At 44.4% G+C, this 14,467-nt stretch overlaps 1 protein-coding gene across 1 annotated transcript; it reads left to right on the forward strand.

The window, feature by feature from the left end:
- The first annotated feature begins 392 nt into the window (after positions 1–392).
- Positions 393–9,801, forward strand: CBR1 (carbonyl reductase 1). Its single transcript, XM_075854594.1, has 3 exons — positions 393–763; positions 6,928–7,035; positions 9,206–9,801. Exons 1-3 carry the CDS (start codon positions 484–486, stop codon positions 9,640–9,642), a joined length of 825 nt encoding a protein of 274 aa, XP_075710709.1. The 5' UTR covers positions 393–483; the 3' UTR covers positions 9,643–9,801.
- Positions 9,802–14,467: the final 4,666 nt, after the last annotated feature.

Below are 14,467 nucleotides of genomic sequence, written 5' to 3' on the forward strand. Positions count from 1 at the left end.
GACGTGGGGGATTTTCTGCAGAGTTTTTCCTCACATGCTTTCACAGCGCACGTTTGACGCACATGCTGAACGTATGGCACTGACATATGGAACTGTGTGCTGTATAGTTAAAATCGTCGCCCATTGACTCCCCTTGTAACAAAAAAAATTATATATCTTTGTTTGCACTGGACCATTGATGTACATTTGGGCCTATAGAAGGCTATGGATATTTTCAGCGTATACGTCAGAGGTGTTTCCTGGTTTATACGCCAAAGTGTGAACACAGCCTTATCACCAGAAACCTAAGCAGAGCAGTTCTCCTTTCTGACCACTGGATGGCAGCAGCATCCCACAGTAGAGTGAGAAGGAGGCAGATCTTACTGCTTGGCTGGCAGGGAGGAGCTGCCTTGTATTGCTTCCTCCATTAATAAAAAGCCCTGTCTCTGTCTTGCTCTGTGCATTTCCTCTGCTCTCCTTGTGCACATAGTAAGTGCTGTCAGCATGGCGCAGGTTGCAGTGGTTACAGGGGGCAATAAAGGGGTCGGGCTGGCTGTGGTCAGGGCCCTGTGTAAGCAGTTTCAGGGGGACGTGTATCTGACAGCTAGGAACCCCAAGCTTGGAGACGAAGCCGTCAAGGGCCTGAATAATGAGGGGTTGTCGCCGCTCTTCCATCAATTGGACATTAATGATCTTACCAGTATCCGTGTTCTGCGGGATTTCCTGAAGGAAAAGTATGGTGGTCTGGATGTGCTGGTCAATAATGCTGGAATTGCATTTAAAGGTATGTCGTATCGTGGGTAAAAATCCTCCCCGGGTAAGTTCTGGGCCGTATGTTACTGGAATACGCCTGTACGTGTAGGTGTGTAATCCTTGTAAACAAACGCAGAAGCACCTGAAGCAGCAGCAGCCAAAGATCTGAGCTCAGAGACTGACTACATGGAAGTATCATAAAGCGTGAGCACATAAAGCGTCCGTCCAGTCGTCCTCTCCCGACCGAACTCCCATTGAGCGTGAAGAGACGCGCCATTGCTACGGAAACTGCTGCCCAGGGTGCAGGAGCGTCCCTCCACGCCCTCTGTCAGTTTGGGCGAGAGAGTACAGCTGGAGGTGCACTTATTTTATAATATCTTATGAGAGGTTTCTGAATGATACGGTTATTTGGACCCTAATCTATTAGCCAGCGCAGATCCAAAGATGGCGGGTCCTCATGTAGCGGAAATTCGTCGTATTTTCATAGCGAATTTGCGCATGGAAAATTTATGGAGAATTATCCGTACCAGCCATGTGGATCAGATTTGGACAAATCTCCTCCACATGCTGCAGAATTTTTCAGCGCAGAAATTGACCTGCGGTGCGGATTTTAAAATCTGCAGACAGATTTGCAGCTGGATAAGTACTAGATATGTAATGTTTGTACACACCAGCAGAATAGTGAGTGCAGCTCTGGTGTATAATACAGGCTGTAACTCCGGATCAGTACAGGATAAGTAATGTAATGTATGTACACAGTGACACCACCAGCAGAATAGGGAGTGCAGCTCTGGAGAATAATACAGGATGTAACTCCGGATCAGTACAGGATAAGTAATGTAATGGGCTCATTCAAACTACCGTATAGCGCAGGGGGTCTCAAATTCGGCCGGGTAAGCGGGCCACATATAGAAAAAATGTGAAGTTGACGGGCCGCATTACTTTCAAATTTGATACAATACAAAATTGTTGTTAATCAATTAGTTATTTGAACTACTATAATACTACATTACTATAATACTATATTACTATAACAATAGCGCTAGGTTTAAAATTTTAGATATTTCTCCACATGCTGATTTCAACAATCCAGTTTAAGTTTATCCGGCTCAGTTAGCAGCGTTTTACAGACCCACATGTCTGCCGCTGTGCCCTCTGCGGATGCTGCCCCAGTGCCCTCTGCGGATGCTGCCCCAGTGCCCTCTGCGGATGCTGCCCCAGTGCCCTCTGCGGATGCTGCCCCAGTGCCCTCTGCGGATGCTGCCCCAGTGCCCTCTGCGGATGCTGCCCCAGTGCCCTCTGCGGATGCTGCCCCAGTGCCCTCTGCGGATGCTGCCCCAGTGCCCTCTGCGGATGCTGCCCCAGTGCCCTCTGCGGATGCTGCCCCAGTGCCCTCTGCGGATGCTGCCCCAGTGCCCTCTGTAGATAATGCAACACACCCCTAGATAATGCCACAGTGCCCTCTGTAGATAATGCCACGGTGCCCTCGGTAGATGCGGCCACAGTGCCGTCCTCGGTAGATGCGGCCACAGTGCCGCCCTCGGTAGATGCGGCCACAGTGCCGCCCTCGGTAGATGCGGCCACAGTGCCGCCCTCGGTAGATGCGGCCACAGTGCCGCCCTCGGTAGATGCGGCCACAGTGCCGCCCTCGGTAGATGCGGCCACAGTGCCGCCCTCGGTAGATGCGGCCACAGTGATGTCAGGGGCTTGCCCAGAGCTGGAGTCCCGGAGCAGAGCTGCTTCTAGCACTCTTCCTGGGATTCCAGCTCTGCTACTGACATCACTGTCCATATATGGACAGAGATGTCAGGGGTAACCCCAGAGCTGGAGTCCCGGGCAGAGCGCTAGTTTGCTCTTCCTGGGACTCCAGCTGTGCTCCTGACATCACTGGGACTCCTGTGATGTCAGAGGCTTCCCCAGAGTCCCAGAGCAGAGCCTATACTAGCGCTCTGCCCAGGACTCCGGCTTTGGGGAAGCCCCAGACATCGTGTGTCCAAACATGGACACCGATGTCAGGGAATTCCACAGAGTCCCGGAGCAGAGCCTATACTAGCGCTCTGCCCGGGACTCCGCTCTGGGGAAGCCCCAGACATCACTGTCCATATGTGGACAGTGATGTCAGCGAATTCCAGATTCTCGGAGCAGAGCCGATACTAGCGGCTGTGTCCCGCGGGCCGCAGATGACAGCCCGAGGGGCCGCGTTCTTGAGACCCCTGGTATAGCGGATCCATCTTTCATTGTTTTTCATATGACGCTGTACGTTTAGGTTATAAGACCCACGGTCAGACCAGGATTTGCAAGCATAAGGGTATGTTCACACGGCTTAGCAAAATACGTCTGAAATTACGGAGCTGTTTTCAGGCGAAAACAGCTCCTGATTTTCAGACATTTTTGTAACTACTCGCGTTTTTCGCGGCGTATTTTACGGAAGTTATTGGAGCTGTTTTTCAATGGAGTCAATGAAAAGCGGCTCCAAAAACGTCCCAAGAAGTGACATGCACTTTTTTTTCGAAGGCGTCTTTAAACGCCCAAATTACGTCTGAAAACAGTGCGTGTGAACATACCCTAATACTGGTTCAAAAACGACAATCTCATATTTAACTGAAAAATTAGCGCAGCGTGCTGCATTATTCTTACCGTCTTAACGATGGACACCTCGATGGTATCCAACAGACCCTATTATAAGGGGGTATATTCCAAAGGGGTCTGTCGGGCATCGTCGTGTCAGTTGTGCGACGGATCTGGCACTGCATCTTGGTGGTTTTTTTTTTTTGGTTTTTTTTTTACAGAAACCACAACACCTGTCTGAACAGAGCCTAAAACATATATTATTAATTTACTATTGTCTATAGGGGACAGATTGATTTGCTGCAGCAAAAGAACAAAGCGTTGGTTCTACAAATTAATCATACATTATATAAACTCTGCATAAGGCGTCATGCGCATAAGCGTATTACCGTTTTATGGGGCGCTACTGTACCTCAGAACGCCTCCGATTTCATACAGCGGTTTTGTCTCTTGAATTTATATGGGATCCAACAAAAAATTGGGACATGCTCCGTTACCATTTTCCTTGTCAGATTGGCATGTTCCTGCCTACGCTGACATTGTCCAAGCCGTGGGACAAACCCTATTGACAAGAGGAATGGTAACGCCCAGTTGTCACTTGATTTACACATTTCCAGGAGGAATAACGAACAGCCCAATGCAGCATTCCATGAAAAGATGCTCCAGAATAATTTTATGGGGGGCACTAGTCTTTACTAAAACAGACCGGTCCTCTTTAAAGGGGTTATCCGACCTCTAAATTTTTTAAAAAAAATAACCGCATCAAATGTTATAAAATAAAAAATAAACCAATACTCACCACTTCAATCCCCCTCCGATCCAGTGCAGACGGTCCTGTAGTTCCCACAGTCTTTCTTTTACAAGTGGCTGACACGTGACCCCTGCAGTAAGTCAGTGGCCTCCGCGATCACGTGGCATCCACTCTCAGTGATGGGAGCCACGTTGCTAATATGGCCAATGATTGGCTGCAGCGGTCACGTGTCGGCCGCTTGTAAAGAAAGACGGGGACGGCGGGACCATCTGCGCTGGATTAGCGGGGGATTGGAGTGGTGAGTATTGGTTTGTTTGTTATTTTAGAACATCTACTTCTGTTATATTTTTTTTCATCTCCGGTCGGATAACCCCTTTAAGAGGGTCACCCTCCAGCACAAAATAATTTTGGATTTTGCTCAGTTCTGAGATTTCTCTGGAAGAATTATTGTCCTTGCATTTATGTTTTTGGAACTGCCCCAATCAAAATGTTCTTCGACCATGGCAGTATAAAGTCATTTCAAAGTTCTCATTCAATAGCCGATCGTCCCTTACACAGCGGGTCACATGTATAAAAAGTGTCCTTGCGCCGACAGTAATAATTTACCGGACGTGCGCCAAGTTCTCAAACTGGTCTTATGGATGGCTGTCATTGTGATGTATTTGTAGCATGAAATCTACCCCTGGGATCTCCAGTCGGAGGATTTCCGACAGCCTCCGCTATTCAAAAAGTTGCATGCGCTAGAATCCAAAAAGATGATGGACGAGCTGAAAACCCAAGCGTCCGGAAGCTTTATAAATGTCCACGTTATTTCTCATCTCACACGTATCACAGACTTCACAATCTTTCTTCTTTTTGTACATATTCACCATTCTCTTTCCATGTTTTCATTGTGAAACTGTAGAATTCCTTGTACCGTCTTCGGGTCCATGTACATAGCATTACTGCTCGCACAGACCCTGCCAGCGGCCCACGCAGTTCCCGTGCTCCTTATTCTGCATCCATAGGCCCACATGGTGGCGCTATATAGTGCCTCTTTGAGCGAAGCTTCCAGGGGAATATACCGGTGTCATATGGCATGTGATGTAACGTGATATTATTTTTATTCCCCACGGATCCCAGATGAATCTATGACGAAAAAATCCGAACCCGCGCCTCCACCTACCATGTGCCTATTATAAGGCCGGGTTCCCTCGGGTTGGATACGCTGTGTAAGAACTGCGCAGCGTATCCAACCTGGAACCCATAGCACATTCCATCCGTAAAACCGCACCATATTGTGGTGCGGTTTTTCAGACGGAATTTCGGCTGCGGAAAGCAGCACTGTAAAAAAAAAAAAAAATTATTTACCCCCCTCCTTCTCATCTGCGCGTAGTCCGGCCTCCTAAGATGACGTTGCAGGCCATGTGACGATGCAGTCTGTGATTGGCAGCAGCGGTCACATGAGATGAAACGTCATCCCAGGAGGCCGGACTGCAGGAAGAAGCAGGGAATTCTGGGTAAGTATGATTTATTATTTAATTTTTTTCCTGAGTTGCGATTTTTGCGACGGAATTGCTGTGATTTCGCCACAAAAGTTGTAACACTTGGCTTTCTGTTGCAGGTTTTGCATCCCCACTGAATTCAATGGGGGAAAACCCACAACAGGAAAGCAACGAAAACGCAGCATAAATTGACATGCTGCGGATTTAGATTCCGCAACGCAGGTCAATTTATTAAAGTTTACTCCGCGTTTTTTTTCCACAGCGTGGGCATGAGATTTTCTAAATCTCATCCACTTTGCTGCTACTCTAAATGCTGCGGAATTTAAACGCACAATTCCGTTGCTGAAATTCTGCAGCGTTTACGCTACGTGGGAACACGGTCTTGTGCTGGTGTCTTCTTATGTGGCAGAGGAGCCTTTGGGCCTCCACAGGCTCCTGGGCCTAGGTCTGACTCCTACCTCTGCCCCTCCTATAGCTATGCCCCTAAGAATGGGTCCATAGTGGACTATAGGTGGTGGATTTCAACAGGGATCCATAATATTACAATGTAAATGGGCCCTTATGCGTTTTGCTGCCTGATTGGAAGGTCTGAAACAAGTCTGTGTGTATAAAGAAGCAGTCCAATGTACAGCACATCAAACCCTTCAACGTATGTAGCGAAATTGTGGTCACCCAGACTGGTTGCTAAGTAATCCGAAGCGATAGATGTTACTTTAGAGTGAATGGGATGTTATATTTTTTTATTTTTTTTTCTTGCGCACAATGCAGTTACAAATTGTAGTAATTTCCGGCCAGTTTTTTTTTTTTTTTTTTTTTTTTTTAAGTGCAATTTGCCCAATCGCTCTCAATTGCAGTACATTTCCATCTATGTGTGGTGTATTAATAAATATATATATTTACTGTAGTTGTTGTAAGGGTCAGTTCACACAGCGTTTTTTTGGTGCTGATAGACACGGTATCCAAATCAGCGCCCAAAAAACGGGCCACTCTGCCCCCCATTTATTTCAATTAGAGGCTGATGCGGGTAAAAAAAAAAAAAAGCGGCATGCACTTTCTTTGAGCGGTTTCCGCCTCTGACCTCCCGTTGAAATCAATCGGAGGCAGAAAAAAAACAGCGGCGCTAGTTTCCAAGTGGTTTTACGCTGTTTTGTGCCTGCCGCTGGTAAAAAAAAAAAAAACACTGAAAAAAACCGTCCTGGCAGTTCAAAATCTGCCTGTAAATTGCTGATGGAATTTTGAGGCAGCTTTTTCTGCATAAAACTCTGTGTGAACTAGGTCTAAGAATGAGGATCTACAAGAAGATGGATAATATTAGGTAAATGTATTATAATTAATTTGAGCTAAACATGGCCTAAACCTCATATAATTTCCATAGAATTGTTTTTTTTCCAGTCGCTGACACAACCCCATTTGGTACCCAAGCTGAAGTTACTGTAAAGACCAACTACTTTGGCACTCGCGATGTTTCCAATGAGCTACTTCCACTTATTAAACCCAATGGTAAGTATACAGTGATGATTACAACATAAAGTGTCCCCATCGCAACCAAAAATTTGTATTGTCCCAATACAACTATAATAAAAAATGAAGCAACTTTGCAATAGGTTTTAATTAAAAATCTCCTATTGTTTTGTGTATACAGCTCCTATGCAGATCTATGCGTCTTCATGGTAACAGACAACAAACAAACCCTGTGAAGTCTGATGCTGCAGACATATTCCCTTCTATCTGATCTCTACTTCTTGTTAACCTTCCAAATGTCTGTTCTCAAAAATTAGCGGATAAATGGAAGGTAGTACGATTATAGGATCAGACTACAAAGAGTTTGTTGTCTGTTTCTATGGAGACGCATATTTCTGCATAGGAGCTGTAGACGCAAACACATTTATAATTAAGACCTATTGCACAGCTGCTCCATGTTTTACTTTGGCATGCACTGGGACAATAAAAATTTTAGTTGTGAAGGTGGACATTAAAACAGATTTTCCACCATGTAGAATTGTCTGTCAATAAATCAAAAGTTGGAGCACCAGATAAAATTGGGTCATTATATTTTATTTACTTAGAGATATTTACATTTTTCTGTTTTCTAAGTACATCTTCAGAGTGGGTCGCTGTTACCATTGGGGTTCCACAGGGGGCAGTATTGGGCCCTCTTCTTTTTAATATGATTATTAATGAGCTTGAAGAGGATTTAGGCCGGATTCACACGAGCGTGTTCGGTCCGTGATATACAGACTGTATGCCGGCAGTATTTCCCGGACCGAACACACAGCAGGGAGTCGGGCTCTTATCATAGTTATCTATGAGGCTAGGAGTCGCTGCCTCGCTGCGGAAACTGTCCCGTACTGAAAACATGATTACAGTACGGGACCGTTTTGTCGCAGAAAGGCAGGGGCTCCAAGCGTCATAGATAACTATGATAAGAGCCCGACTCCCTGCTGTGTGTTAGGTCCGGGAAATACTGCCGGCATACAGTCTGTATATCACGGACCGAACACGCTCGTGTGAATCCGGCCTTATTATGCATTAAATGGTAAAACACTGGGGGAAACTGCTACTGAAAAAGATTTGGGGATATTGATGGACAGTACATCTTTACCTTTAGCAACCAGTGCCAGGCAGCTGCTGCCAAGGCAAATAAAATTATGGGATGCCTCAAAAGAGGCCTAGATGTTCATGACTAGAACATGGTTTTGCTTTTATACAAATCATTCGTCAGACCACACATGGAATATTGGGTACACTTTTGGGCACCTGTGTATAAGTAGGAAATGGCTGCACTAGAACGGGTGCAAAGAATGGCGGCCAAGGTAATTAAGGGAATGGGTGTATTGCAGTACCAAGAAAGGTTATCAAACTTGGGGCTATTTAGTTTAGTAAAAAAAAAATGGCGGTTTAGTAAAAAAAGATGGCTGTCAAATGACTGTATAAATCTATAACTGGACAGTACAGAGATCTTTCTAATGATCTTTTTACACCTATGCTTGTAACAAGGACAAGGGGGCATCTAAAGGAAAAAAGGTTTCACCATCATCACAGACTGGGATTCTTTACTGTAAGAGCAGTGAGACTATGGAACTCACTTTCACAGGATGTTGTGATGGTATATTCTTTGAACAAGTTCTAGAAGGGCCTTGATGCCTTTCTTGAAGAATATAATATTACAGGTTATGATTCTGGTGATGGGATGTTGATCCAGGGATTTATTCTGATCACCAGATTTGAAGTCCGGGAGGAAATTTCCCCTAATGGGGCAATTGGCATCAACCTCCTGGGTTTGCCTTCCCCTGGACCAACACGTTAGGATTATAGGTTGGACTTGATATACAGGTGTTGTTTTTCAACCTTATCAACTATGTAACATGCACACTCGTCTCGGCTGAATGTGCATGTGTTCTCAGGGAGAAAGCCACTGCCAAACTCCTCTGGCGGCGGCTTATCTCCAAACAAACAAAAAGATTGGGGTGTTGAAATTCAACATGCCCAACCCTTCTCTCCACTGCTGTCGAGGGAGAGTCTGGACGCCGCCATACACATCAGATGATTGGCAGGTCCCAGTCGGAGGGTGAGGGTTTGGAAACCACCATAGGCCTTAGACTATCGGCTGATCTGTGCGATGAATTCTCTGGAGTTCTTCTTCCTAACACCGTGTATTGTGCTCTTACAGGAAGAGTTGTCAATGTATCCAGCATGGTCAGCCCCTCCTCTCTAGCCAAGTGCAGCCCTGAACTTCAGGAGAGATTCCGCAGTGACACCATCACACAGGACGAGCTGGCGAAGCTGATGGAGAAGTTTGTAGAAGATGCCAAGAATGGAGTCCATAAGGAAAAGGGATGGCCAAACACTGCTTATGGGGTGTCCAAAATCGGGGTAACAGTGTTGTCCAGAATTCAAGCACGTCAACTAAAGGAGACTAGGAAAGGAGAGGGCATTATTCTCAATGCCTGCTGCCCAGGGTGGGTAAGGACTGATATGGCAGGTCCTAATGCCACCAAATCCCCAGATGAAGGTGCCATAACACCAGTATATTTGTCTCTCCTCCCAACCTCCGTGCATTCACCCTATGGGGAGCTGGTCAGCGAAAAGAAGATTGTCACCTGGTAGATCTCTGTGAATCTGTGTTAAATCCTAAGCCGCGATGCCCTTATGTCAGCAGTTTGCCTTAATGTAAGCGCTTATTGATAGAGCGATTGGTTATTTTTCCTGTAAAATGTAGTAGTAAAAGTTTTTTTATGTAAAAATAAACACGGATGTTAAAATGTCTTTCTTTCCTGACCTTCCATGATGGTATACTTCCTGGAAAAAAAACTTGAAGTGGAGTCCAGTGCATTCGGAAAGTCTTCAGACCCTTCCACTTTTTCCACATTTTATTATGTTAAGACCTTGTGGTAAAATAAAGTAAAAAAATCTCGCTTTTCATTCAATACCCCATAATGACAAAGTGAAAACAGAATTTTAGAAATGTTTGCAAATTTATTAAAGTTGAAAACGTTTCGCATGGACATAAGTATTCAGACCCTTTACTATGACACTTGAAATTTAGCTCTGGGGGCTCCCATTTCTCTAGATCATCTTTTAAATGTTTCTACACCTTGGAGTTCACCTGTGGTAAAGTCATTTGATTGGACATGATTTGGAAAGACACACCCCTGTCTATATAAAGTCTCACAGCTGACAATGCATATCAGAGCAAAAACCAAGCCATGAGGAGGAAAGAACTGCCCTTAGAGCTCAGAGACAGGATTGTGTGGAGGCACAGATCTGGAGAAGGGTACAAAAAAAATTCTGCTGCACGGAAAGTTCCCAAAAGCACAGTGGCCTCCGTAATTCTTAAATGGAAGAAGTTTGGAACAACCAGGACTCTTACCAGAACTGGCTGCCCCACCAATCTAAGTAATCAGGGAGAAAGGCCGTGGTACGAGAGGTGACTGAGTTCCAATGCAGATGGGAGAAACTTCCAGAATGTCAACCATCACTGCAGCACTCCACCAATCTGGGCTTTATGGCAGAGTGGCCAGAAAGAAGCTTCTCCTCCGTAAAACACGCATGAAAGCCTCCTGGAGTTTGCAAAAAAGAACCTAAAGTACTCTCAGACTGTAAAACAGGATTCTCTGGTCTAATGAAACCAAGATTGTTGGGGGTTTTTTTTGGCCTTATTTATAAGCGTCACATCTGCTCATCACCTGCCCAATACCATCTCTACAATGAAGCATGGTGGTGGCAGCATCATGCTGTGGGTTTTTTTTCAGCAGCTGGGACAGGGAGTCTGGTCAGGGTTGAGGGAAAGATGAATGGAGCAAAGTACAGAGATATTCTTAATGAAAACCTGATCCAGAGTGCTCTGGGCCTAAGGTTCATCTTCCAACGAGACAATGACCCTAAGCACACAGCCAATACAACACAGGAGTGGCTTAGGGAAAACTCTGTGAATGTCCTTGAATGGCCCAGCCAGAGCCCTGACTAGAACCCAATCGAACATCTCTGGAGAAACCTAAAAATGGCCGTCCACTGACGTCCCCCTCCAACCTGACAGAGCTTGAGAGGATCTGCAGAGAAGAATGGCAGAAAATCCCCAAATCCAGGTGTGCAAACCTTGTGGCGTCATACCCAAGAAGACTGGAGGCCGTTATCACTGCTAAAGGTGCTTCACCGAAGTCCTGAGTAGAGGGTCTGAAGACTTATGTTGATTCCATATTTTAGTTTTTCCTTTTCAATAAATCAGTGAAGATTACGAACATTCTGTTTTCACTTGGTCATTGTCAGGTATTGAGTGCAGATTGATGGGGAAAAACTTAAATTTTTCTTTTAGCACGCAGCCCCAACATAACAAAATGTGTAAAAATGGAAAAGGTCTGAAGACTTTCCGAATGCATTATATTTAGTAGCACTGAGAAGACCGTGAGGAACTATTGCTGGTTTTCAGAGACACCCTTCTGTGCAACAGGACCCTGAAGAGACCAAAAATTCAACATGCCACTGAGACCAGTGTTGGCAATGCCACTTTTAAGTTTCCATTTTTTCTTTAGGTCTCTTTCACCCACAAGTCATCAAGGGCAATAGTGGTGCAGATCCACTTCTTAGTTTATCTTTTGAGAGTTGGAGCTCGGGTTTTTTTGTGATACAGAGCTCCAAATCCCCTGCTTCCCTTGACACAGTCATAGAGTTAAACAATAAAGAATATTCTGCCTGCAGTCCACCCCCCCCCCCCTCCCTTGGGGGAAGATGGACTTATTCATCTGCCTATCGACTCAATAACACGTCTTCATTAGGCTCCCCCTAGTGTTTATAAATGTACTTCGACATCTTCACCACGGGGATGGGAATTGCTTTTTTTCATCCTAAGGCACTCATCAATACACACCACACACCATGTCCAAAGGAGCATCACCACATACTGCAGCAACTGTTTAGCTTTTATGCAGGGCATCCCTAGTAAAAATTTTAAATTTTGCAATAAATTAATGAAAGAGGGGGAGTGATCAAAATTTTTTTGTAGGATTTTTGCATTCTACAGGTAGAACAATGTTGAAACTAGCATAGCACCTTCCTGTACATGGACTCCTGGGAAGAGGCTCATAGAGAAATTATAAACCAAAAAAATACCAACAGACAGAATATAGTATGAGTAATGCTCAAAGAGGTCACCAGTAAATTGTAAGGCACCGTTCCTAGCTATAAAAGCAGCACTATATTATATCCTGAGTATTTGACCAAGATACACTTGGTGCATCGATCAACAATTTGAATGAGAAACTACCAAAAAAGAATGATCGACTGAGGCACATGAAGATACAGAAAATGTACAAATTTTATTAAATAAGAACATGAGACAAATTTAAAAGGATGGAATGGAGGATAAGTCACACAATAAAAAGACGTCAGATCAATCGTAAGCCAAATATGGTTGTTTTGTCAGCATGTTTGACAATAAATATGATGTTAAAGCAACGGAAAAAAGATGGATATGGTCAAGACCCAGCTAAAGCCAATGCAATCAGACTCTAACAAAATGTATAAGATAGAATCAAACCAACCTCTAACAAATATGTAGGTGTATTAAGTAAAATGGTAGCGGTTTTTTAGGTAAGTATAGAAAATGGTATAAACCGCAACCAAATACAAAGAGTGTAAAGCAATGTTAGAGGCCGATTTCAAAAGGAGTCAGAAGATAACACAAAATGACAAGCAAAGATTTTTTCAGGCTGCACCCGACGCGCGTTTCGGCACCTACCCCGGACGAAAGCAGGTGCCGAAACGAGCGTCGGGTGCAGACGTCCTATCCATGCCCTACAATGTCTTGGTATGTTTAAACTAATTTTGTCTTCCTTAGCAGCCTGAAAAAATCTTTGCTTGTCATTTTGTGTTATCTTCTGACTCCTTTTGAAATCGGCCTCTAACATTGCTTTACACTCTTTGTATTTGGTTGCGGTTTATACCATTTTCTATACTTACCTAAAAAACCGCTACCATTTTACTTAATACACCTACATATTTGTTAGAGGTTGGTTTGATTCTATCTTATACATTTTGTTAGAGTCTGATTGCATTGGCTTTAGCTGGGTCTTGACCATATCCATCTTTTTTCCGTTTCTTTAACATCATATTTATTGTCAAACATGCTGACAAAACAACCATATTTGGCTTACGATTGATCTGACGTCTTTTTATTGTGTGACTTATCCTCCATTCCATCCTTTTAAATTTGTCTCATGTTCTTATTTAATAAAATTTGTACATTTTCTGTATCTTCATGTGCCTCAGTCGATCATTCTTTTTTGGTAGTTTCTCATGGAGAAATTATAATAGTTTGTCACGCAGTGTGTATACACTAGATGGATTGGTCTTAGACTAGAAGTCTTGGTCTTATACTGGAGAACCGGCCATTGTCGATGGTAAAGTTGTAGATGGTGTAGATCTGATTATCGCCAGTCTGACCTGTTGCAACCACCCAATAAAAACTTGACTTGTGTCCTCAAGAAGTGGGTAGAGTGTCATGATTCTGGGGTTTGTGGATCTCGCAGTAAATGACAGGTTACAGCGAGATCACGCTTCCTCTGCTGTAACTACCACAGACGGAGTAACGAAGTGCAGAGATTGTGAATAGACATTCCTGTCTAAACACTTCAGTATTGTTAATGTGTAAGTATAATACAGCACATAAGGATCTAGCAGGATCCCTATGCGCTGAGTAAATGAATGGAGAGGAGTGCAGGACGCTGATTGGTCACTGATTGGTCAGCATCATACACTCCTCTGTACAACGCCCACTTGGTCTAAAGTAAAAATATGCCCAGTTGGGCATTCAGCAACTCATTAGCATGAATCTAAAATCACTAATAAAGTGGTGAAAATAGATCGTTTTATTAAATAAAAAGCATTACTGTCACCTACGTTATAGCGCCCATCTCCTTATATAGGAGACAGGGCACTTATAATGTGGTGACAGAGCCTCTTTAACTAACGTGGGAAGACAACAAAGCTCAGGCAAAGAGACTAAGGGCAGAGCCCTTTTTATAGTCCAGGCTGTATTAGTGCTTGGCCAGGGAAGTTTGAACTGGTGCGCTTCAGTGTGGAGGCTGCAGCCACGTGTGCCGGCATCCCTAGGGAGGGAGACGCTGGCACGAATGGTGTGCCATGCAGTCGCGGCTGCTGCTAGGTAGGATGTGCCTGCAGTCAGCGAACGCGGGCACAACATAGAGTAAGAGAGAGTATGGGGGGATAAGGACGCGCAGAATAGAGCCACCATGCAGAGCTGAGATGGTGTTATTGATAAGATCAAGAAAATTATACATGAACGTGGTAAAGCAATTTGACCGCTCTATCGGATTTCCATCTGCTATGGATTATTCCAGGGTACAGGTGGTGGAGATAAAGCATTCACATAGTCGGTAAACGAAAAATTTATCAGTTTCTAAATAAAATGTTTGAG

The sequence above is a fragment of the Rhinoderma darwinii genome, chromosome 2 (assembly GCF_050947455.1).
Source record: "Rhinoderma darwinii isolate aRhiDar2 chromosome 2, aRhiDar2.hap1, whole genome shotgun sequence".
Taxonomy (NCBI): domain Eukaryota; kingdom Metazoa; phylum Chordata; class Amphibia; order Anura; family Rhinodermatidae; genus Rhinoderma; species Rhinoderma darwinii.